Here is a 26,116-nt window from a genome sequence, read left to right on the forward strand (position 1 = left end):
CAAATTTGAAAGGAAACCTGCACTCCTATATTTATAGCAGCACTATTTTTTTTAAAGATTTATTTATTTATTTATACGAGAACCGGGGTACAGGCCAGATGGCATGGGAGTGTGAGAGGATTCACCAGAGACAGAGTGGGGAACAGAACAGGCAGACTGTCGAAATACACTGCTGAGGGGAGCAGCAGGCGCGGCAGGAGAGGTCTGCTGCGCCATGTGTGACCCTCACCTGCCGGCGGGATCGAACCGGTGCTGCAGAGGCTTTAGCAGCACTATTTTTTTTAAGTTTTTTTTTTTTTTTATTTATACCAGAATCGGGGTACAGGCCAGATGCGTGGGAGGGTGAGAGGATTCACCAGAGAGAGAGCGTGGGGAACATGAACAGGCAAACTGACTGAAATACACTGCTGAGGGAAGCAGTGGGCAAGACAGGAGAGGTCTGTCGTGCCATGTGGGTATCTCCACAGCCAGTGGGGATCGAACCGGCATGGCCGAGGCTGTGGACAGCTTCATAGCACTGTGCTCAACCGCATGCGCCACCAGGGAGACCCCATACAGCACTATTTACAAAGCTAAGATATGGAAACAGCCTAAATGCTCCAGAATGGATGAGCAGATCAAGAAGATGTGGCAAATACATACAATGGAATACTACTCAGCCATCAAAAAAGATAAACTCAGGCCACTAGGACATGGATGGAAATGGAAGAGATTAAGTGAAGTGAGCCAGAAAGAGAAAGATAAATACTGGATTGTTTCACTTATAGGCAGAATATAGAAAAACCAAACAAAGGATCAGACAAAGACTAACTTGAAAACTGACCCTTGAAAACTGACCATAGATCTGAGGCATCTAGAAGGGGAGGGCTAGAGAAAGGGGAAGAAATGGGTGTGGGGCGGACAATGGAATATGGTGAAAGACAATGTACACTTTGGTCATGGGAAGACTCTGATGACCACACCTGAGAGGAGAAATCCTACATTGTGAAAAATAAATAAATAAAACCAGAATGTAAAATAATGGTACATCATTAAAAGTTAAAAAAAATTTTAAAAAGAGAACCAAATTTGGAGGTTGTGAAAAAGCTTATCCTTGGGCCTCCCTGGTGGCACAGGGGTTAAAGACACAGTGCTATCAGGCTATTGCCAGCCACTGCAGCACGAGTTCGATCCCCGGCCAGGGAGCTGACCCACATGGCACAGCCTGCTGCTCCCCTTAACAGTGTGTTTCAGTCAATCTGCCTGTTCTGCTTCCCACTCTGTCTCTCGTGAATCCTCTCACCCCCCTGCTCCTCTGACCTACACCCCAGTTCTTGTAAGAATAAAAAAAAAAAAAGGTTATCCTTAAAGCATGTGTTATACTCTATAAACTACTTTTGTCAATCCTTAACCTCTAGCTCTCTGATTTTCATGTAATTCAATTTCACAAGGGAATTGTTTTATGGAGGCCGTCAGTGGCATACAATAAACAACTTAGTATAAAAATTAAAAAAAAGATTAACAAGAGAAAAACAATCAGAAGTTTATCATCATAGATATACATGGGCATACAATATACATGGATGAGACTCAGATAGCATGAGTAACTCCCAAGGTTGCTTAGAAATTATAATTAATTACCATCTGAACAGGGAAAGAGAGTAGGGAAGATGTAGGCCTCTTATGGGATAGTGAATTTTTTTTTTTTCAGAAATTAATAATATAATTTTAAATGGAAATACAAATAACCTACCTACATTAGTTGAAGCAATCTTGAACATGAAAACAATTATAAAATTTACATTATCTGATTTTAAGAATTATTTTAAAACCAAGCTAATCAAGATGGGGTGGAATTTGCATATGGATAGACAATTAACACAATAGAGGCAAAATTAATTTACACATAAATGGTCAACCGATCTTAGACAATGATACAAAGGCAATTCAATGGGGAAAGGAAATTATTTTTCAGCAAATGGTCCATAGTAACTGTATAACCACATGGAATGAAATTAGCCTTAACCACATTCTGACAATATTCACAAAAATTATAAAGCAATCAAAATCTGAAAACAAAATCTAAAGCAATAAACTGAAAAAAAAAATGCAAGAAAAAAATACCTTAATTGTCTGGGGTATGTGAAAACATCTTGGCCATGAAACAAAAATCAACAAGCATAAAGAAAATTAAATTTAAAAACTGATTTCACCCAAATTATTATTTTTTTTTAAATAATAAATTTTATTTTTATATTCCCCATACAATTGCAGCCCCCACATTCTGACCCCAATCCCTCCCCTCCCGCTCCCGCCCCTCCCCAAAAGTGTCTCTGGTTCATAGTTTTTTGTTGATTTTGATTTTCACTTTCTTATAATTATTAATTTTCCTGGTCCCTTATTTAAGTTTTCTAGATTCCTGCTATGAGTGAGACCATCCGGTATTTTTCTTTTTCTTTTTGGCTTATTTCGCTGAGCATGATCCCTTCCAGCGCCATCCATGTTGCTGCAAATTGCATGTGTTTATCTTTTTTGAATGCTGAGTAATATTCCATGGTATATATGTACCACATCTTCTTGATCCAGTCATCTATTTTTGGGCATTTGGGTTGTTTCCAAAGCTTAGCTATTGTAAACAGTGCTGCTATAAACATAGGGGTGCAGGTGTTCTTTGGAATTGATGTTTCTGTGTCCTTTGGGTAAATACCTAGGAGTGGAATTGCTGGATCATATGGAAGCTCTATGTTTAGTAGGTCCAGAAATCTCCACACAGCTCTCCATAGTGGTTGGACCAGTTTGCACTCCCACCAACAGTGCAGAAGAGTTCCTTTTTCTCCACACCCTCGCCAACATTTGTTGTTGCTAGTTTTTTTAATATGTGCCATTCTCACTGGTGTAAGATGGTATCTCATGGTAGTTTTGATTTGCATTTCCCTGATGACAAGTGATGTTGAACATTTTTTCATATGCCTGTTGGCCATTTGCAATCGCGCGGGTGAGGACCCACAGTCAGGCAACCCGTTTTGTACCGGGGCTGCCCTGTAACAAAATCAATATACCAAAGCAGCGTATTTTGGTGTGGCAAGACTTGAACTTCACTATTCCTATTTCAGGTGGCATATTCTGCTACTCTTCTGATCCAGAACTATCAAATCAGGTCTTCTGTGGCTCTTCTGCAGCCTTAGGCACTGATGGCTTTGCCCTTGTTTTTGAACTCTCTTGCCTTGACCTTCACCACATTCTGCTACCTTGGATTTCCTTCCACTCAAATGGCCATTGTCATTCTTTGTGGAATCTTCTAGTCTACTCAGGGCTCTGACTTGGTCTTTCTTCCTATATTTCTCTTTATTCCTCTTGAGGAACCTGTGCCACAAGTCCTAGCTTGTGTTTCTCCAATTAAGTTTTCTATCTTGAACTTGAGATGGACGCATGAATACTGAGCCTGCTGGTTAGCTCCACTTCAATCTTTCATCAAGTCCCATTGATTCCAACTCCTAAACATCCTACAAGCTGTATTCTTGTTTCTATTTCTGCTACCTTTACCTTGGTTTAGGTCACCATTATCTTTTGCTTAGACCCTCTGCCTCTAGTCCAACCCATTTAAAATCTATTCCTTAAATTCCAGCCAGAAGATCCCTTGAAATGCAAATTAGATCCGATTCAAATCTTTAAAACAGAACAACCAATTTTTACTAGTTTCTCCATTGTTCTTAGGATACAGTTGAAATTTTTGAACATAGTTAACAAGGCTCCATGTGAGCAGCTGGTCCCTTTCTACTCTCTTGTCTCATCATTTTCCTGTCTTCTTTAAACTCTCTATCTCAGTCATATAAAATTTCTTTCCGTTATCTGAACATGCTTTGCTCTCCGAACTTATGTACATCAGTTTATTATAAAGTATAGAAAGGAATAGCCAGGTAAAGAGGGTTGTAGAATGAGGTCTGGAAAAGTCCCGAGTGTAGGACCTTCTGTCCCTGTGGCCTTTAAAAAAAAAAAAAAAGTGTGACACCCTCCTGCCACCTAGGTATATTCAACGACAAGGAAGCTATTTGAAACTCTTCATTTAGAATTTTTGCAATTCCATCATATAGGCATAATTGATTAAATCACGGTCACTGAAGATAGTTCAGTTTCCAGCCCCACTCTGTTACTGGAGCTTGGGAGTCAAGACTTTAATATATAATGTTCCCACAATTCTAGGTTGATTTTCATTCACATCTGATTCTGCACCTGTACCCCTGACCTAATTTGACCTAAGATTTTGCTTCTTCTAGAAGTTCTTTCCAGACTTCCCTAATCAGGATAGATTTTCCTTTTGTAAACTTCCATAATATCTGGTATTTTCCTATCACAGCCCTGACAGCTCAGTATTGTAACTGCCTCATTACTTGCCCTGGTCCCTTCTACATTAAGCTTGGTGAAGTTGGGGGGAAGGGAGGGGAGGGTCTGTGCAGATCTTGCTCACCATTGCATATAATGCCTGCGTATAATGGGCAATAAATGATTATTTACTCAAGGGAGGAATGAATGCAACCTTTCTTGTCAATCTCACACCTTTTGGTACTTATCATATACCATCTTCCCATATACTGTCTTCTGAAGGACTATATCATCCAAGGATCAGGGGCTGTAACCCACATCTCTATGATATACCTCTTAGTATCTACTATGATGTTCAGCACATGGTAATCACCTATTCATGTGTTTACTAATTTGACAAGGACATATTGTTTACTCACAATGTCAAAGGCAAGTTGTGGAGTTTGGAGAAAAGCATTTGGAGAGGAGTAGTGGGAAATGCCCTGATTTTAACTCCCTACCTACCTCAATTTTTCATCTCATAAGTGTAGATGTGTGGCCTTAATCACAGAGAAAACCTTGATATATTACCTATATGGTAAAGAACACTTTTTGTATTTTCAGTTGCTAAGGGAGCAAGGAATCAGTTTTTAGAATAGATTTTTAGAAAAGTGTCTAACATGAAAAAGCAAAAAGAAGTGAGTGAAAGAAAAAATAGGACTAAGTAGTCCCAAAGGGGCCAGCATCTGTAGCCACAGAACAACAATCTTATGTATTGTGTAATGTGTGTGGTTTGGCAGAAATGAGATGAAAGAACACTCTTCCCCTCATGTTAAAAGATAATTATTTTAAAAAGAGAAATCATGACTTCCAAACACAAAATTAACACATGTCCAAGATTTTATTTAACTCATTAATTAATAGGGAACCAGAAAGATATTATAGTTGATTCAAAAGATAACCCATATTGTCAGCAATGCTGAAATTAATTTTCTTCATAGACAGGACTTTTTTATAGCCAACCCACTCATTTTCTTTGAAATGTAACTCTCATGTCCTCCTTAAAATGACATATCTGGTAGTTAAACTTTTTTTATTTTCTCTTTTATTTTTGTGTAGAATAACTGGAATGTAGACCACAAGTGCAAGTGGGGTTGGGAGGTGAGAGGACTCATCAGAGACAGAGTGGGGAGCGAAACAGGCGGATCTACTGAAATACACTGCTAAGGGGAACAGTGGGAGAGATAAAAGCGGTCCGCTGTGCCATATGTGGTTTAGCTCCCCAGCCGGGAATCGAACTCAGGCTGCAGCAGTGAACTGGCTGGCCTACACTCCAGTTCTTGTAAGCATAAATAAATAAAAATGAATGTTATTCATTATTATAAAAGTCCTAGTCATATATTCACAGAAACTGTATATGAGGTGATAAAACAGATGGCAATATTTTGAAGAATTTGGATAAAAAGTTCTAGCATAGGTAGCTTTATTCACCTCTATTTCATAAATGGTAGCTTAATTTACTGCTATGGGTTTTCTATCTCTTTACAATGAGGGAGTTAGATCAGGGTTCCTTGAATTCTTTTTAGCCCATGCCTCTTTTCATACCAAAATCTCAAATACTTCTCTAAAATTATTTGGAATTTAAAAATAAACTAAACAGACTTCTAGTTATGGCCAAGTGAGGAGCATGCCAAATCCACTCCCACAAAAACTGCCTATAAAGATGGGTAAAATGAACACAAACAACCACTTTGTGTCCTGGAAATTGACCAAAGGTATACAACAATCTGAGAAGCATTTATATTTGAAGAGCTGTTCAATTTGGATAAGGACAGCAGAAATCTTATCTGTTCTAGTCTGGCACTACTCTTATTCTCTACCACTGGCCCAGTATGTGGAGGCAGTGTGTGGAGGTGCTGCTAGGATCGAGCGTATCATGAGGGCTGGCAGCTTTTCTGCTGTGGTTGAAGGCAGACACTTTATCTGGAACAGTAGGCAATGCTTATGCCCAGATGCACTGTCAGTAGAAGTGACATCTCTAATGCAGATGAGCAGGAGGAGGCTGAAGTTGCATTTGTAGCTGGGGAAGCATGTTCTTGTCTGTGGCTGCATGCATGCACAGTAGAGGCCAATAGGGTCCATGCTGTTCACATTGGTCTGATTGACTCTGAGGCTGCACACATGTGCACAGAAGACTCAAAAATGCTCTGTAGAAAAGGAAACCTGGAGTACTTGAAAACAGTTTGAATTGTCGATGTGTTCTCCTAAACTTATATAGACCTATCAACAGAGAGAGAAAACTTACTGGTTTAAGGTGTTTGTGTACCTGTCTGTCCAACCATTGACCAGTTAGTCCTGAGACATGGAAGTGTGATCTCTAGGAAACCAGGCTTAAAAATTAAAATTTAGAGGGCCTCCCCGGTGGCGCAGCGGTTGAGAGCTGGGTTGCAAAGCTGTCTGCAGCCTCTGCAGCGCTGGTTCGATCCCCGGCTGCTCCCTGGCCACCGGAGGAGGGTCCCACATAGCGCGCAGACCTCTCCTGCCGCCCGCTGCTCCCCTCAGCAGTGTCTTCGGTCCTTCTGCCTGTTCTGCTCCCCGCTCTGGCTCTGGTGAATTCTCTCACCCTCCCGCGCTTCTGACTGTACCCAGTGCTTGTATAAATAAATAAATAAATCTTAAAAAAAAAAAAAGAGCAGAAAAAAGAACCTTCAAGGAGGAAAATTTCAAAATTCATATTTCTTTCAATATATTATCTAAAATGTAAAGTTTTAAGCAGAAAATTATGGGACTGCAAAGAAATAGGAAAGTGTAACCAATACTTGGGGGTTTGGGCAGGTGAGAACAAAAAGCAGTTAAAGAAATAGTCATTGTGTGTTCCCAGAGGTTAAATTTAGCAGGCACAGACTTTAATGAATATGTGCAAAGACTAAACAAAACTATGTACAAAGAATTAAAGGAAAGTATGACAACAGTTGATCAACAAATAGAGATTTCTCAGTAAGGATATAGGACATTAAAAAAAATAGAATTAGAGCCTCCCTTGCTGTGCAAGGTGTTAAGATGCAACCTATGAAGCTATCCGCAGCTGGAAGAAAAACAAAAATAATTCAATCTTTTTTTTTTTAAAGATTTATTTTATTTTACTTTATTTTTTTAAAAAAGATTTATTTATGCATACAAGAGCTGGGGTACAGGCCAGAAGTGCAGGGGGTGAGAGGATTCACCAGAGACAGAGTGGGGAACAGAACAGGCAGAGTGACTGAAATACATTGCTGAGGGGAGCAGCAGGTGAGGCAGGAGAGGTCTGCTTTGCCATGTGGGTTGCTCCCTGGCCAGCCAGGGATGGAACTTGTGCTGCAGAGGCTGTGGATTGCTTCATAAGTGTTGTGCTTAACACCTTGCGCCACCAGAGAGGCCCATAAAGATTTATTTATGCATAAAAGAACTGGGGTATAGGGCAGAGGTGCAGCGGGTGAGAGGATTCACCAGACACAGAGTGAGGAGCAGAACAGGCAAATTTATTGAAATACACTGGTGAGGGAGCAGCAGGCGAGCCAGGAGAGGTCTGCTGCACCACGTTGGTTAGCTTCCTGGCCTCTGAGATCAAATTCTTGCTGTAGTGGCTGGTAGTAGCTTGATAGCACTGTCTTTAATCCTTGAGCCACCAGGGAGGCCCCAATAATTCAATCTTTAAACAGAGAAAAAAAGATGGAAGAAAATGAAGAGGAATCCAGTAATCCATGGAACAGTATTATTAGCATACAATCACATATATAATGGGAGTTTCGGAGGACAACAAGGAGTTTAAAAAAAAATTCAAAGAATAACCAAAGCTTGTTAATTTGATGAAAAACATTAATCTACACATCCAAGATGCTTACTACAGGAAAACGATTTATCCCAGTAGCTTCTTTCCAATTTATGTTGGCAGGCACTGACATCATAAAGTAAGACAGTTCTTTCATGAATGAAAAGCCCATGTACTCTTGGTTGAATCCAATTTAAAAAGAAGCTCAAGCAGATTTCTTTTCTTCTTTACAAGGAAGAGTGAGGGTACACAAAGAGCACGGAATATAAATTGAATATATTGACATCTAATCTTTTTTTTTTTTTAATAGAGGCATTTTTTTAATTTATTTATTTGTTTGTTTGTTTTGTTTATACATGCACTGAGTACAGTCAGAAGCGCGGGAGGGTGAGAGAATTGACCAGAGCCAGAGCGGGGAGCAGAGCAGGCAGAAGGACCGAAGTAGACTGCTGAGGGGAGCAGCGGGTGGCAGGAGAGGTCTGCGCGCCATGTGGGATCCTCCTCCGGTGGCCGGGGAGAGCCTGGGATCCAACCAGTGCTGCAGAGGCTGCTGGCAGCTTCACAACCCAGCGCTCAACCGCTGCGCCACCGGGGAGGCCCTATTGACATCTAATCTTAATGTGATTGTTTTTATGTCGCTTGATGTTTTCTTTAAAAGATGATTTAGATCATTTCTACATCTAACACATATAGTCAACATTTAGTATAATATTTTGTAGTACAAGTTGAAGGTCTGTCTACTTGTACAAGACAGATAAAAGAGATGAGTTAATGAGGGAATCTGCAAAATAATATAATCCTAGTCTTTTCCTGAAGCTTTTCCAAAGAAGTAAAAAAAAAAATGTAGAGGTGAAACTACCAGGAGCTCCAACCTTTCCGACGATTCTTACCCTCTCGCTCACAGTTCCCCACCATCTTACAGCTACTGAATACCATGATTTGTGCTGGACTATTAGCTCTGACATTAAAAAATAAATAGCAATTCTTTCACGTGCTTGATTAATTCAGGACGGTCTCTCTTAGGGCTTGAAGTCCCTGGGGATCCAAAGCTATCCTAGGATTAAACCTTGCTCAACCCAGTTCAGCACAAGGGAGGCAATTAATAATTAATGAATTTGATGAATCAGCCCACACTGGGCTATTCATCTTTGACGTATTAGAAATTCTTTGCGAAAAAGACTCAACTCGGTTGTAAAGATGCGGGAAGGGGTCTCGGGCCAGCTGTCTGGAGAGACGTTTTCAACCCCAGCACTGCCTGCAACCCAGTTGACAGGTGGGTGGTCCTATCACAACAGCTCTCCGCCCAAGGCTCATCTATAAAAACACGAATAAACTTCCTTCGGGGACTGAAATTAGGGCTCAAGGTTGAATGATTTGCTCTTTGGGGGTAGGCAGTAATGACGGTGATAGGGCTCCAGTCCTTAAGGCACTTTGCCCAAACCAGCGACTGTCCTTTAAGGCTCCGCCCCTTCCCCGCCTCCCACGGAAATGTAGGGACCCCGGAAGCGCGCTAACTTCAAGAGGCCGCCTCTGGGGAGGGGGGAGGGTGGGGACGAGGAGCCGAGACTAGCCGCGCGCCTGCGCACTGCGGTCAGAGGGCCACCTTCGGCGGCGCGCCCCTCTCGGCCCCTCAAACAGCGCGAGATTTCCGCCCGAGCTCCGCGGCGGTGAGTGAAGCGCGTAAGGTCGCCTGCGCCCCGCAGCTGCGGCTGGGGCGCTGCTGGCTGCGTCCGGTGCTTCTGTGAGGGAGGATCTAGGAAACAGGGTGACCTCCAGACTTCCCCCCGGGGCTGCGGGCGTCGCTGGCGTCAGGATACTAGGACACTACGCTACTAGCTTGGGGCGCGCTCTGGGAGTGTCGGAGACAGGCCTCTGTTTTTGGGGGACAGATAGCGTAAACAGTCTCAGTTTGGGGTACAGCTGTGTTTAAGGTGCTCTTGGGACGTTTATTCAGCGCATTCATTGAGCGCCCGCCACGTGCAGGCATGAAGGGCGCCATAAAGCATTGAACAAAGGAGACATCAAATCCTATTCTCTGGGCGCTTAAAATCCGAGAAGTCAGTTTGAAATCTTGGACTGTAGACGTGGGTCGAATGTTTTCATGGGGGTGATTGGCAGCGGAGAAAAGGGAGACCCCTGCAGAAATCTCTATTCATAGACAAGGGCAGAGGAAGCAGGAGGGGGAGGGTAACTTGGAGATTTGCATGTAAGAGCAAGGCCGCGCTCATCAGCAGTTATTTGTGGCTGAGTAAATTGAACAAGATTTTAAGAGTTTTCTGGAAAGGTCTAAGGAAGTTCATGTTGTGGAAACTGTGTTGTGTTCTAATATCATTGCGACCTTGGATAAGTTACTCAACCTCTCTAACTCCTTTTCCTCATCCATAAAATGAAGACAATGACAGTACCAACCTCAGGGTTGTGGGTGGAGGGGTGAAAGGAGACAATCACTGTAAAGTCTTTATTCCACTTCTTGGCACTTACGAATGGTCAGGAAACAGACTAAGAAAGTATTTTTCCAAGATCCCATCTCATTAGAAGGAAGGCATGTTCTCTGCTCTTTCTAGTTCAGTGACCTTTCTAGGCTGACTTGCACCAGAGTGAATTTTTCAGTTGATCAGTGATCTGGTATTATTTTGGATTATTATTTAGTTCAAATCAGGAACCTATTTGATACCATCCCAGACAAATAGGTTTGTTTAATGTCAGTTAACAATAAAGTGCCCTCCCATAACTTGGGATACACCCCTCCCTCCAGATCTAGAACTTGATTAATCATAGTTTAAAGATTTATTTATTTATTTGTTTGTTTGTTTATTTATTTATTTATACACACAAGCACTGGGTACAGTCAGAAGCGCTGGAGGGTGAGAGAATTCACCAGAGCCAGAGCAGGACGGGCAGGAGAGGCCTGCCGGCCATGTGGGACCCTCGCGGGTGGCGCCACTGGGGAGACCCTATCATAGTTTAGATTTTAATTTTATTATTAAATTAAGTTCTTTATTTTAAATGTTGTTTGTTGTGTTACCCCAGTATTGTGATATTCCCACATTAGTTAATTGTAGTATTTATCACTTGAAAATTTTCTAATTTAGTACAGAGGTAGAGAATTTATTAGTAATGCACTTTTCATTGGATTAAAAGTATTTGGAAAAATCTACAGTGCATATTTTAAAAGAATAAAACATACATTGAAAGTAATTAGAGAAGAGGGCAAATATAAAACCTCATTTGAAAATACTCATTTGAAAATCTACTGTAGTGTTAATAACCACTTAAGGGCAATTAGCTTTGGACCCAGCATCAATTTGGAAAAATTTGCTTTTTAATCGTTATGTAATTTACACACAAGGAAATTCAATAGACAATCTCCTTTCAAAATTTTATTTTGCCTTACAAGACATTATGGGCCTCTTGATGTGATGAAATAGGGTACAGCTATACCTTTAAAGACTCTTTCCAGGGTCTCCCCTGGTGGTGCAGGCAGTTAAGCACTACACTGTGAAGCTGTCTGCAGCCTCTGCAGCGCTGGTTCCATCCCAGCCACCAGGGAGGGTCCCACATGGTGCAGCAGACCTCTCCTGTCTCACCCAGTGCTCCCTTCAGCAGTTTATTTCAGTCAGTCTGTCTCTGGTGAATCCTCTCACCCCCCCACACCTCTGTTCTATACCCCAGCTCTTATATGTATAAATAAATAAATCTTAAAAAAATGTAGTATGCAGACCGTGAATCCTCATTCTAAGGAACCAACTTTAGACATCTTTGAGACAAGGGATTTGAATGTGTACCAGGTATTAGATAATGTTAGGGAATGACCTGCATTATTAATTCTCTTAGGTGTAATAATGACATAGTGTTTAAAACAACCTGTTACCAAAAAATGTGTACAGTGTGTATATGGAGAAGCAAAAGAAAGCAAGGAAGTATATGACCATGAAGCAAACACTTAGTACCAGAGATCAGAGACTTAAAGATAAGGATTAAAGCATAAAAAAGATCAGAAAAATCCGAAAGCAGTCAAGGAAGGAGAAGTCACGCAACACCCTTCCTGCTTATTCTTCCAACATAACACAGCTGGACCTGCCTTTAGCACACCCTGATTAATTCCAATTTTATCACCTTTCCACTGAATCCAAACTGAACTTAGTGCATTCTGTGATGGGCTGTTTTTATGCAAATGTATCTTTGCATAACTGTGTAGTGACTAGAACTGAGAAATTGGGGCAGAAGTATCTAGTGACTGCAAGGATTTCCAAGGATCCAAGATTTGACTTAATACCTTGCACACATACAAAGAAGCCCATGCAGATAACTTCATGGTAGTACAAAGAGTAACTCTCCATAGTTCTTCGTTGTTGTCATATTTGGTCAGACCTTAAAGATTTATTTATTTATGCATACAAGAACTGGAGTACAGTCAGAGGTGCAGTGGTTGAGAGGATTCACCAGAGACAGAGTGGGGAGCAGAACAGGCAGATCAACTGAAATAGACTGCTGAGGGGAGCAGCAGATGAGTCAGGAGAGGTCTGCTGACCTCTGGGTCACCTACCCTGGCCCGCCTGGGATTGAAATCATGCTGCAGTGGCTGTGCACAGCTTTGTAGTGGTGTGCCTTAACCCCTTGCGCCACCAGGGAGGCCCCTTGGCCAGACCTTAAACCAATCTGAACATCCCTGGAATTCTCATGCACATTTCTAATCATAGTTATAACATTGAGGTGATAGATGCTAGATGATAATGGTGGCTAACTCTTACATGAGCAAGTTCTTCTGCCTTCTGTTAACCAACTTTCTCTGTGGTGACCAGTTCATTAAAAGAATTATTATTCCACTCTTCCATTTACTCTGTTATGAGTTGAGTATTAACCATAACCAAAAATAATACACTTATTTTTTGATGCTTTGAAAATGAAATTTTATATTTAAAAATGTGTTGCATCTTTTTATGAATCAGGATTACATTAAAATGAAATCTATCAGAGAGGCAAAATTGAGGGAATGATGGCTGAATGAATGAAATGATGTCTGGGATTATTTAAGAGGAATCTGGGAAATGCAGTCTTTTAACTGGGGAATATTGTTTCCAGAAGGAGAAAATGGATATTGAGGACAACTAGCCATTATTGTACAACCAGTGATATTTTAAACATATACATTACAAAAGTAAGGAAGTAAATTAGATGAATATTCATGCTCTTCATTCTATTTTACCAAATGCCACTAACACCAGATATGTAGTTCATAATTGGGAGAATTCTCCTCTTCTAGGAAAGGGTTTCTGTGGGGAAGTTGGACATCACTGGTTGGTTGGCTGTGTGTGTTAAAAACTCTTTTTGGAGGAGGTTGTGAGGAACTGGCAAAAGTGAGGATATGTGAGATCTGGAATGAAGTTTATTTATTTATTTATTTTAAAAAATTATTGATGCACACAAGATCTAGGGTACAGACCAGAGATGCAGGAGGGTGAGAGGAGTCACCAGAGACAGAGTGGGGAACAGAATAGGCAGACTGACTGAAATACACTGCTGAGGGGAGCAGCCAGCAAGACAAGAGAAGTCTGCTTTGCCATGTGACTTTCTCTCTGGCTGGCCGGGGATTGAACTTGTGGGGATTGAACTTGTGCTGCAGAGGCTGTGGATTGCTTTATAGTGTGGTGCTTAATCCCTTGTACCACCAGGGAGGCTCTGGAGTGAGGTTTATATTTCAGTCCCAACTCCTTTGTGATGTGATCTTAGGTACAAACTATACCTCAACTTCTCTGTAAAATGAGGAAAGTAATATACTTATTTATATGACTTTGTTTTAAGACTAATGGAATCTATGTGAAAGTTTGCTATACATTATCTTCATTTAATATTATGTTAAACAATATTTCAGAAATAACTCTTGATGATTATTTGGTATTTTTAGGGAGATATATATATATATATATATATATATATATGTCAGGTCTGTATGGGATACTCAGGTACTATACAGGATACAGAGAAACATGAAGGGATTCAAGGATCTTGCAAATCCAGAAACTAAGTAAGTGGAGTCATGTGCAAATTACCCAGTGATGCAAGACAAATCAAATGGATTTGTAGGTGGTTTTAAAATGTTTATATGTGCTGTGGTATGAATTATTTACATTTAGAAATGATGCTGAGAGCTAAATTTGTTGTAATATTATAAAAATAAATGATAAAATGTGAGGAAGGCTTTCATCATTTTGCTTTTTTCACTAGCTCAAATTGTAAACACAGATGAACTAGTGTTTACATATTTGGTCATTTTATATTACAGAGTTTCCTGTAATGTGAGGATTTAATGAAGCTTTTGACATATGATGTTGATGTATACTCAAAACCATTAAGAAATTTCCATTTTGATACAAAGAATTTTGGAAAATTTGATTATATGTCAGTTAAGCAGCTAGTGTTTTCATTTTGCCACTAGCTCTGGTGAGCTCTGTAATGTTTTCTTTTAATCAAGCTCCAGTAGGAGACTTAATTGTGATGGTATGAAGATGAATCTGGGCTAAGAACATTTCATGCAACTCAGTCTTAAATAAACTTGTTTCTATTGGCCAATATTTATTATTATCTAATAATTCTTGGTAGATTAAGTCTTCATATATTTACCTTAGACAAAATCTGATAGAAGACTAATCATTATGGGATCCTAAATGATTTTTCCTCTCCTTATTCAGAAACACAAATGTGCTTTTTTTTTTAAATTTTTATGGTTGAATATTTTAAAACTTTCTTGTGATATAATTTTTTTTCCATTTATAGGAGTTATTTTATACAGAAATCTTTGTGAGACCATTGTGCAAACAAGGTGATGATTGTACAGAGAGTGGTATTGAATTCCCGACCTGGTATGTACTTGTAATGAGTAAACACCTGTGGTCTTTGATAACTATTAATGCAAGTAAAAAAATAAAAACTAATAGGATGTCAGTGTGGTAAATTAAAGTAGGAAGATATTAACACTAATAGAGATACTAGAAAAAACTCTAATACTCAATTTTTCAAGTAATAACTTAGTAAGGTCATTTGTTGAAGAAAGAATATATAATCATAAAAAAAGAATAAATAATCATTACATTGTTTAAAAGGTTATGCTATCAATGTGTGTGACTTCGGTTTTTCTTTATAGTATGTATCATTGGTTCTTAAAATCTGCTTTCTGTTTATGTGAAAAGCACTGACCTATGTGTGTGCTGACCTCTTACCTGAATCATAGCAACTCAAATGTGGAAGTAACTTGAGAGGTTTGGGTCCCCTGATGCCTTGGATTTTGCTGCCTATCTAACTTGTGACCTGGGAAGTCTCTTAACTTTTCTGACCTCAATTTTTGTAAAGTGATTATATATATCTGAAGATTAAGATCTTTATATTGTATTCACACTTTAGAAGTTTGATGATTCAATAAATAGGAAACTTGCTGTGTTAAGAATATACTAAGAATATACTTTTAGTGATGGCATTCTATTTACAAATTTTTCTTTTCATACTTCTCCTTTGCGACTTCTAATCTTGAATACTTTCTTTTGTGTTAAAATTACATTCATTGGAGTTTCTGTTTTCTTATTTAAGTAAGGAAGGTAACTTTACCTGACTATTTACTTTGGCTGATGTGGTGTTTCTGCTAAATTGTAAATTTTATTTTTAAAAAGCTAGCAGTGATTTTTCACTTTTTGAAATCCTCTGATAATTTTAAAGCAGTGAGATGAACTTAACTATAATCATTTTTAAAATTTATTTAGTTTTTTAAAAAGATTTACTTTTATTTATTTATACATACAAGAACTGGGGTGTAGGCCAGATGTGGGGGTGGGGAGGGTGAGAGGATTCACCAGTGGGGAGACAGTGGGGAGCAGAACAGGCAAATTCACTGAAATATGCTGTTGAGGGGAGCAGTGGGCGAGGCAGAGTTCTGCTGTACCATGTGGGTCAGCTCCCTGGCTGGGGATCAAATTCATGCTTTAGTGGCTGGCATAGCTTGATAGCACTGAGACTTTAACCCCTGTGCCACCAGGGAGGCCCTTAACTGTAATGATTTTAAAAAAGAAAAATTTAAAGATGACAGCAATATCCCAAAGAACTTATTGGAGAAAATCAAGAGCAATTGAAACTATTTAAGAAAATCCTTGTTCTGAGTAATTTCTACAGTTACATAGAAATTTACAAAACAATATAGATTTATTCATTCCTGTATTAAAAGAGAGTGTCTGGATCCTTGAGTGAATTTTTTTAAAAATAATGAATACTTGTATAGAAAAGTGACTTTTTGATTTTATATTTTCATCTAACATTTCAGGAAAAAATGGTAATCCAGTGGCAGAAAATTTTCGAATGGAAGAAGTAAATTTACCAGATAATATCTGTGAAGGACAGGTAAAAGCCAGAACTCTTTATCTTTCTGTGGATCCTTATATGGTAAGAATCAGGATTTGTGGCTTGTAAAAAATAATTTTATTTTCATATATTTCATGTTGTTCATGAATTTTATTGTGCCATTCTCATGATTAATAGGTATTTGAGTGCTTATATCTTGATATTTGTGAATTTTAAGTTGCCTTTGTTTTTAGTCACTAGTGTTATTAAAGAATATTGTAGAAGGAATGTTTTCATAATAGTGCAATGTCTAGACCATTTCCCCAGTAGTTAGTAAAGCTTGAAGGCCATGAACAAGGATGGAAATTCTGTTACTTGATCCAGTTCATATGATAGATTCTGGGCCTCCCCTGGTCGCACAGCGGTTGAGCACCGGGTTGCGAAGCTGCCCGCAGCCTCTGGGGCGCCAGTTCGATCCCGGCCGCCGTGCAAGGGTCCCACATGGTGCGCAGACCTCTCCTGCCTCCCATTGCTCCCCTCAGCAGTGTGCTTTGTCAGTCTGCCTGTTCTGTTCCCCACTCTGGCTCTGGTGAATTCTCTCACCCTCCTGCGCTTCTGACTGTACCCAATGCTTGAATGAATGAATGAATGAATGAATGAATAAATAAGAAAAAATGTTTTTAAAAAAAAACTTCTATAATGTTTTCAGCATCACCACTTTGATTTCTTTTTTTTTTTTTAATGTTTTTTTTTCATTTTTTTTTTTTTTTTTTATAGAGGCATGTTTATTTATTTGTTTGTTTGTTTGTTCTGTTCATACATGCACTGGGTACAGTCAGAAGCGCGGGAGGGTGAGAGAACTCACCAGAGCCAGAGCGGGGAGCAGAGCAGGCAGAAGGACCGAAGTACACTGCTGAGGGGAGCAGCGGGCGGCAGGAGAGGTCTGCGCGCCATGTGGGACCCTCCTCTGGTGGCCGGGGAGCAGCCGGGGATCGAACCGGCGCCGCAGAGGCTGCGGGCAGCTTTGCAACCCAGCGCTCAACCGCTGCGCCACCGGGGAGGCCCCACCACTTTAATTTCTAGGATGTTTTCGTTATCCTAGCAGAAACCCTGTGCTCACTAAACAGTACATCCCCATTACTCTCTTTTTTTTTTTTTAAAGATTTTTTTTTATGCATACAAGAACTGGGGTATAGGCTAGAGGTGTGGGGGGTGAGAGGATTCACCAGAGACAGAGTGGGGAACAGAACAGGCAGACTGACTGAAATACACTGCTGAGGGGAGCAGCAGGTGAGTCAGGAGAGGTCTGCTGCTTCATGTGAGTTGCTCCCTGGCAGGGGATAGAACTTTTGCTGCAGTGGCTGACAGCTTCACAGGTTGTGTCCTAACCCCTTGCGCCACCAGGTAGGACCATCCCCATTACTCTTAACCTCAGAAGAGGGATTGAATTTTGTCAGATGCTTTTTCTGAATCTCAATAGGATACATATTGGGGAACAGAATAAGCAGATCCATGGAAATACACTGCTGAATGGAGCAGCGGGGGCAACAAGAGAGGTCCGCTGCGCCATGTGGATTGCTCCCTGGCCAGCCAGGAATCGAATTCATGCTGCAGTGGCTGACAACAGCTCGACAGTGCTGTCTTTAGCCCCTGCGCCACCAGGGAGGCCCTAAATTTGTTTTTAATTGTACTTTTTTACTTGTTATAGAGAAGTTACCTTTTTTTCAGGATGAAAAATAAATGAAAGGAAGAGAGAAACTAAGGTAAATTTTTCTTGAATAATATTAACTACTTAATATATGTCTTTCTTTTGGTCACTGGGTAAATTTAAGCTGGTTCAGTATTTTTAGACAGAAATCTCTTATGCAATTTTTTTTTTTTTTTAAGCGTTGTAGAATGAATGAAGACACTGGCTCTGATTATCTAACACCTTGGCAGCTGTCTCAAGTGACTGATGGTGGAGGTATTGGGATTATAGAAGAAAGCAAACATAAAAATTTTACTAAAGGCGATTTTGTGACTAATTTCTGTTGGCCCTGGCAAACCAAGGTTATTCTGGATGGAAATATTCTTGAAAAGGTGGTGTATAATATTCCTCACCCTCCCCTCATTTGATTCTTACTTTGTGCATTTGTTATCAAGGATAAAAATAAAGGCATACATTTCCTTTTATATAGCTGCCAAAGTACAGAACGTCCTTACTTCTTTTCTACTGTTGGCTGTCAACTACCAGAGAATGATGTTGTTTTCCATATTCAATTTATTTCTCAAATTTTACATGTATAAGATAAAACCTGAGATATAAACATAAAAAAAAAATGCTTAGGGGCCAGATGGCCCCTATAGAGGTGTGCTTTAGAGTTTCCTGAGAAATTACACTTGACTTAAATTCACTTGGTTTGTACTTGATGTTCTATCTCATGTCAGAAATCCTTAGTTTCTACTCTTAGGTTGAACTATGTGAAATTACCAATATTTATCTTTTTTGACTTATAAAATAGGCAGCTTCCTATAATTCAACCTAACATGTCATCAGGAAGTTACATAAAGAGCTGCCTCTACTTTGTCAAAAAATAAGAATTTCTAGTACCATCTTTGTTTTGTACCATTGACATGTTTTATTGGTATATCATACTTATTACAGTTACTATTTCTTAGATAATGAAGGTAGTATACATTTTTACTAACTGGTTAAAATTAATTACCCAGATGTTATCTCCAGATTCCATATATCATTTTTTTTTTCATAATTTCATGATGGTTTTCCCCAAATTATCTCCTTTCAGTATTGCCATTAATGTAGCTGGCATGCTTTCAGATCCTTCAGTGATGTATTCATGATACTGGATTTTGCCCTATGAGACTGATAAGCAAGTCTTTCAGAGCCTTCTGTCTGACCTTTCCTTGCCAGTGGGTGACAATAAACTCTTCCATGTGTAGTTGCTAATAGATAATAATCTCCTGGTGTGGGCCTGGGAGAAGTGGCTGAGTACCACTCTATATAGAGATGGCCCACATCTAGCAATTCTTCCACATTTCTTCATCTGGGGGATAAAGGTGTTTGAAAACTCTGTATCTACATTATCAAAATAACCATCATAACTATCCGGAGAGGCTTTTTTAAAAGTTTCACCCAAAGACCCTACTGTCTTATAGTTAAGACTGGCAACCTTTTCTTGAGACACAGTTGCTCCAACAACTTTGTAACCCTTGATCTTAGCTATCTGCCGCACAGCAGAGCCCACTGCTTCTGCTGTTGCATTAACCATCACTGTTTTTCCACTCTTTACACCACAGATGTCATATAGGCCCAAGTAGGCTATTAGTCCTGTCATGGCAACTTTTCCCAGAGCCTAAGACAATGGTGAATTGTCTGGCCACTATGGAGGCAGCTTTTCCAATTCTATCCCATCTTTACCCAGCCTGAAGAAGATACTGCAGTAGTTTCTGTTGGCAAGGCTGAGTTTTTACTTAACGAAACTCTGGCCACTTGTTGCCTCATCATCTTACCACCCTCCTTCAGTATTTTGGCTGCCACTCTCATTTAAGGATCCACAGTGAGGAGCAAAGCTTCCGGTAGGGCCCCTTCAATTTTTAAGGGTGGGAGTTCAATAGTCTTCAAGTTACTGTTAGTTTGGTTGCCTTCAAAGTGCTTCCTACAGGGTCCAGCTCTTGGCATAAAGTGTCTTAGAACTCAGGAGTCGACAAGTTCCGTGACCTAGGGTTGTTCCCAGGTACCATTTTTAAAAGGTATGTGTTTTATTTTAGGTAGACCCAAAGCTTGTGGATGGACATCTTTCATACTTTCTTGGAGCTATAGGTATGCCTGGCTTGACTTCCTTGCTTGGAATACAGGAAAAAGGCCATATAACTGCTGGATCTAATCAGACAATGGTTATTAGTGGGGCTGCTGGTGCTTGTGGATCCTTGGCTGGGCAGGTAACCTTTCTTTTTTTCTTTTCTTTCTTTTTATTTTTTTTTAAGTAGAGAAGAGCTGAGGTATAGGCCAGAGGAGCAGGGAAGGTGACAGACTTCACCAGAGACAGAGTGGGGAAGCAGAACAAGCAGATTGACTGAAATACACTGCTAAGGGGAGCAGTGGGTGAGACAGGAGAGGTCTGCTGTGCCATATGCAGGTTATCTCCCCAGCTGGGTATTGAACTCAGGTCTAGAGGTGATAGCGCTGAGACTTAACCTGTAGGCTACCAGGGATGCCCCTAGGCAGGTAACCTTTCTGAGAATTATTTGATTTTCTAAAAAATGTAATTGTAATTTAAGCTCTGGATACATGCATATAATTTAAAATATATAATTGAACAAATTAATGATCTTTTTCATATTTGTGATAAAAAAAGGTGTTACTACATAGGCTCTTTTCATACCAATATGGAAAATGTTATTGATTTTTATATCTTGTTTTCTGCTACCCCAAAATAGAAGTGGTAATTGCTTGAACATAGTTCAAATCACTATAAGGAAGAAAATCATAGAGAAAAAGAGAAAGAAAAAAAAAAGAAATCATAGAGTACCTGCCTGGAACTTGAATTAAAAAAATAAATGAACTCATTCATGTATTAAAACAAATCTTCAAATAAGAAAGCACTTATTGGGTCCCAGAAATATAAATACATTTATGAATAATAGTCATTATAGTAGGAAACCACTGAAACAAAACATTTTATCTTAATAGTAACTTTAGTTCCTCACAGACCTGAAAAATACTGAATTGCAAGGTAGTGATGTTTTGGATCTGACTATTCCTTCTATGTAACAGCTTTAAATTGAGAGGTTTTAACATTTACATTTAGTCAAGATTTATTCAATCCTAATTTTTTCCCCTCAAGCTTAAGAATATTTTATTTGTTCTTTGTTCTTTTGGTTCAGATTATTTTTAACTAGAAGTCCTGTAATCTAAGCTAAATCATGATGAATAATCTTACATATTTGTAGTATCTCATATACTTTCACATTTTTACATTTAAATATGACAATACAAAGTGGTAAATTAATCTCAAAAATTTCCCCCTTAGATTGGCCATTTGCTGGGCTGTTCCAGAGTGGTGGGAATTTGTGGAACACATGAAAAGTGCCTCTTTTTGACGTCAGAACTGGGCTTTGATGGTGCAGTTAATTATAAAAGAGGAAATGTGGCAGAACAACTTCGTGAATTATGCCCAGCTGGAGTGGATGTTTACTTTGACAATGTTGGTGGTGACATCAGTGATAAAGTGATAAGTCAGGTTGTTTTAAATTTTGAATACTACATTTTATTTGAAGTATCTTTTTACCTGATTCTGTGTGAGAGAAAAAAATGATAAAATTGTACTTTGTGAAACATGATGCTCAGTGTATTACGTGTAGAAGAGCTTGCTGATACCTACTTTCACTTGCTTACAGATTTGCAGAGTGTAAGCTTCAATGCTTTACTAGCAATATTAGATTTTTTTCACCTGAAATCTATTTTTGTGAAAAATTACAGTTGTATTGTTCAAATGGTGAAGTTCTGACCCTAACTCACCCTGATCTGACTTTGGGTAAGGAATGGATTTCTATAAATTGCAGGCATTTTTATTGACAGTGTTAAAAATATCAACATAGCTATTAACAGTACATTGTCCTTCACTGTATATAAAATTAATTGCAATTTTTAAAAGATTTTATTTATTTTTGCGTAAAAGAACTGGGGTGTAGGTAGTGAGAGGATTTACCAGAGACAGAGTTGGGAGCAGAACAGGCAGATCTAATGAAATACACTGCTGAGGGGAGCAGAGGGCGAGACAGGAGAGGTCTGCTGCGCCATGTGCTCCCTGGCCCCGGGATCGAACTCAGGCTGTAGGGGTGATAGCCATGTGCTCCCTGGCCCAGGATCAAACTCAGGCTGTAGGGGTGATAGCCATGTGCTCCCTGGCCCAGGATTGAACTCAGGCTGTAGGGGTGATAGCACTGAGACTTAACCACCAGACCACCAGAAAGGCCCAAAATTAACTGCAGTTGAGATTTATTTATTTAAATCCAAAGAAAGACTAACTACTACTACTAAAAGTAGTAACAATGATCACCAAGCTCTCATTTACTTTTTTATGGTGTCACCTTGTTTTCTAGCCAGTTAAAACTTAAAATACATTTGGGTAAATCTACAAAACAAATTCAATTAATTGGCATAAAGGATTAAATGTAGTAGACAAGGACAATTTAATCGAGGCAGCCATAAAATCAGTAAACATAGGAAAAAGGCATATATCTTAGGATATAATAATCAGTTTTCTCTGAACAGATGAATCAAAACAGCCACATCATCCTATGTGGTCAAATTTCTCAGTACAACAAAGATGTGCCTTATCCTCCTCCACTACCCCCTGCTGTGGAGGCAATCCTGAAGGAAAGAAACATCACAAGGTGTGTTCTACCCTTTACTTGTATTACCAGATTCTGTTGTTCTTCATACATTATTTTTCCTTATGAAACTTGAAAACTTATTTTTAAGCCAGTTCAGTCTATAGATTTTAGTAAACTAATTCCTCAGCAGAAAACTTTTTTCAAAAATACATTTGCTTTTTCAGTCTTTTGGTAGTAATAGAAACTCAACTTACATTGACAAGTGTAAAGAAAATGTATTGGCTAATGTATCCGAGAAGTCCAAGATTAGTACTAACTTATATTTGACTGGATAAAAGTGTTTGTCCAGTGGCATCATAGCTCAGTTTTTCTCCCCCTCCGGGCTCTGCTTTCTTCTGGGTTGGCTTTATCACTTTGAGGGCTTTCCTTGTGCAGCAGTGAGAGGATGACTGATACCTCTGTCTTATATTTTATCAATACAAGTAGAGGAGAACCGCTTTCTCCTTGTTGTTTTATCAAGTCCTAAAGCTGATACTTAATGGCTCTGAGTGGCTTGACTTGGGTCACAGGAGGGTGGGAAAAGGATGCCACCCACAGTATAAAATCACACACATGTTAAGCAAAAGTCCACTATACTTAATACCTATACCTGCACCTATATATTAAATTTATATCTTACCAGACTTTTCATGTCTGAGTCCTAGTATTGAAGGATTAGCAGATATTAGAATTCTGGAATGATTTGATTTTAGATTCTTCTATTCTCTCCCTAATCTTTGATCATTATCTTTTTCTTCCCCATTACAGAGAAAGATTTCTGGTTTTAAATTATAAGGACAAATTTGAACCTGGTATTCTACAGTTGAGTCAATGGTTTAAAGATGGAAAGCTAAAGGTATAACTTACTTCGATTCTTTATCAATATCATTCTTCCTTCTACATGATATGCTTTTTTACTATTTGGATTTATTATAGGAAACATATTATTCTCATAATAAAAATTCCTACAAAAAAGTATACTGGTTATTATAAATTAACTATTTCTTGGTAAATATAACATCTTGATTGAGAAACCAATTATTTGCTTATCTAAAATGTTGTTAAGCTTTACTTTTCTTAGATTATATTACAAGATCAATGGCTTTTTGAAATTGTAATATTCATTAATTTAGAAAATATTTATGGAATGCCAACTATGTACTAGAAGTACATTCTCAAAAATCATATAAACACTTCCTAATATCCCGACCATTGTACTTCTTTCTACCCTACATGGATATTCTAATATTATCTTTTGGTTGTTGGTTGAAATTCAGGAGTTATTAATTGGGGTTCAGAGACCTTGACTTAAGATGGTCTTATAACCTGCAAATGATAGGCAAAGTGGTATATGCATGTGTTTTGGTACTCAATTTTTGGAAAAGGGTATATAATTTGTGGTGTTGATAGGATTTCATTTAAAAAACCATTACCAAAAAATCTGGGCTATGTATATGAAAAGTATCTGGCTTTAGAAAGTGCTAACTAGCATTGTCTTTTGCAAAAGTGGAAATTATTAAATAGAAACATTGGTCTAAAGAATATTAAATATAGTTATTTTGATTTACAGATCAAAGAGACTGTGATAAATGGATTGGAAAACATGGGTGGTAAGATGAATGTAGATTTATTTATTATGTACATGTACTCAGCACAAATACTTCTCTTATCCTTCTACTTCTCTTGATGTTTTAGTATTAAAATCATTGAGAAATTATTCAAATTAATTGTATGTGTCTGACCTACTGATAAACATGTCTGACAGTGACATTTATGTTTTCAGATAACCTAATTTTTTTTTCCTTTCCAGCTGCATTCCAGTCAATGATGACAGGAGGTAACACTGGAAAGCAAATAGTTTGCATTTCAGAAGACACCTCTTTGTGATCTCCATAAAGGTCTTGATTAAGGAATAGATTTCTATTTTGCACAAAGATTTTCAAGATACATTTAAAAACCTTAAAGATAACCTGTGATTTAAGTGTGTTCATAGGTGATATTTCTTAGCTGTATAACAATTCTCTCCTATATATTCAACATGTGTACTTTATATCCAACATTTTATATATAATAATAGATTTAAGTCAGAATGTTTTCCTTTCTTTTGCTAAAACTAATATTACTTATATTTTTATTAGATCTTCACCCTGGAGATTTGGTACATCTATTAATGGATCATACAAAATTTATTAAAACTAAAATCTTTTATTGAAAATAGAAAGGCACTGAGTAAATATTTGTTGGACTGGAAAGGCTTTAGATAATTCCTGAACTGAAACTTAGTAAAAGGATAGAATTGAGTTGGTCTTTTCATACTGTAAATGTAAGAGAGACTTAATTGCCGGTTATAAGTGTAGGGGACCATAGCTTCCAGAACAGTTCGTGGGGATAGAGCAGAGACTTTGTTGTTGGGAGTAGCATGAGAAGACAAATTTAACTGAGGTTGGGTAGGTTGATGGAGAGAATAGATTTACTACAGACGATTGATTTGATTTTGCCAGACAGCTTGCTGTAGCGCCTAAAAACTCATATTGATAAAAGCATATGTTTATTTTAGATTAGCAGGCGTACTGTCAAATAGTTGTAAAGATTTCAAGTGGTAAATACTTGGAGTTTTAGGTGATTGAAAAGATGGAGACAGCAAAGACAGCGTCAAAAAAAGACAGACTGGGCAAATTAACAAATGGTTGTAAACATGAATATTCGAGATCGAGTAATGTACCTCTAAATAAGAGTTTGTTTAATTCATTGTAATTAACACTTTAAAACAATAAAAAATGACATTTTTCTGAGTGTTGTGCTGGTTTATGGGTACTTGTTTACATACTGCATTATACTTTTGTCTGCAACATTTGTAAAAAGTAGATCCAAATTATTGTTAGTAATCATTCACTCCAGGTGACTTCATGGGGCTCTCTTCTTGTTATGTACCATTTGTTTTTCTGGACCATTTCCTCTCCAGAAGACTTCATCACTCAGCTTTATGTTAATACTGTCCAAGTCTTTTCTTTATTTCTGACCTCCTTTACCTCCAAGAAAATATCTCCTGGAACCCTGCTAAGGAATTACCTTCCCCAGTTTCTTGTTTGTTTTGTAAATCACTGTCGTTTATTTGTGTACCCAAACTACACCTCCCTCACCCATTTATATGCAGTCCTTAAGGTTTTTCTTTAACCTGGAAAAAGCCTCTCTTAAAGAACTCCTTTAATTCTCACAGCACTCTCTTAGTTGAGTCATCTTTCTGCACTCAGCTATTCAAAAATTACTTATTTCAAAATCAAACTACTAAAGCTCTAACAAGTGGTGCCATCCAGCCTGAAATTCAGTTGTCGT

At 38.6% G+C, this 26,116-nt stretch overlaps 1 protein-coding gene and 1 pseudogene across 4 annotated transcripts; one reads left to right on the forward strand and one right to left on the reverse strand.

Annotated features, from left to right (window-relative positions):
• Positions 1 to 9,671: 9,671 nt before the first annotated feature.
• Positions 9,672 to 25,595, forward strand: PTGR2 (prostaglandin reductase 2). 4 transcript variants are annotated; one of them, XM_037503692.2, is made up of 10 exons: positions 9,672 to 9,753; positions 14,861 to 14,946; positions 16,392 to 16,510; positions 18,296 to 18,487; positions 20,177 to 20,347; positions 21,439 to 21,648; positions 22,683 to 22,804; positions 23,552 to 23,639; positions 24,354 to 24,393; positions 24,594 to 25,595. In XM_037503692.2, exons 2-10 carry the CDS (start codon positions 14,910 to 14,912, stop codon positions 24,668 to 24,670), a joined length of 1,056 nt encoding a protein of 351 aa, XP_037359589.1. In that variant the 5' UTR covers positions 9,672 to 9,753; positions 14,861 to 14,909; the 3' UTR covers positions 24,671 to 25,595. The 4 variants fall into 4 exon arrangements, with proteins under 4 accessions (XP_037359589.1, XP_037359592.1, XP_037359591.1 ...); XM_037503695.2 differs by having other exon boundaries at positions 16,392 to 16,468; XM_037503694.2 differs by lacking the exon at positions 9,672 to 9,753 and adding an exon at positions 14,025 to 14,111.
• On the reverse strand, positions 19,134 to 20,087 carry LOC119239520 (prostaglandin reductase 1-like; annotated as a pseudogene).
• Positions 25,596 to 26,116: the final 521 nt, after the last annotated feature.

This window comes from Talpa occidentalis, unplaced genomic scaffold (genome assembly GCF_014898055.3).
Source record: "Talpa occidentalis isolate TD23 unplaced genomic scaffold, MPIMG_talOcc4v2.1 talOcc4.11, whole genome shotgun sequence".
Taxonomy (NCBI): domain Eukaryota; kingdom Metazoa; phylum Chordata; class Mammalia; order Eulipotyphla; family Talpidae; genus Talpa; species Talpa occidentalis.

Bases quoted from the DNA above. Each gene is read 5' to 3' on its own strand.
- PTGR2 (XM_037503692.2), top strand. From the start codon at position 14,910: ATGATTGTACAGAGAGTGGTATTGAATTCCCGACCTG. The intron at 16,511-18,295 runs GTAAGAATCAGG...TTTTTTTTTAAG, and splicing joins TTTCTGTGGATCCTTATATG to CGTTGTAGAATGAATGAAGA. The intron at 21,649-22,682 runs GTTGTTTTAAAT...TTCTCTGAACAG, and splicing joins GTGATAAAGTGATAAGTCAG to ATGAATCAAAACAGCCACAT.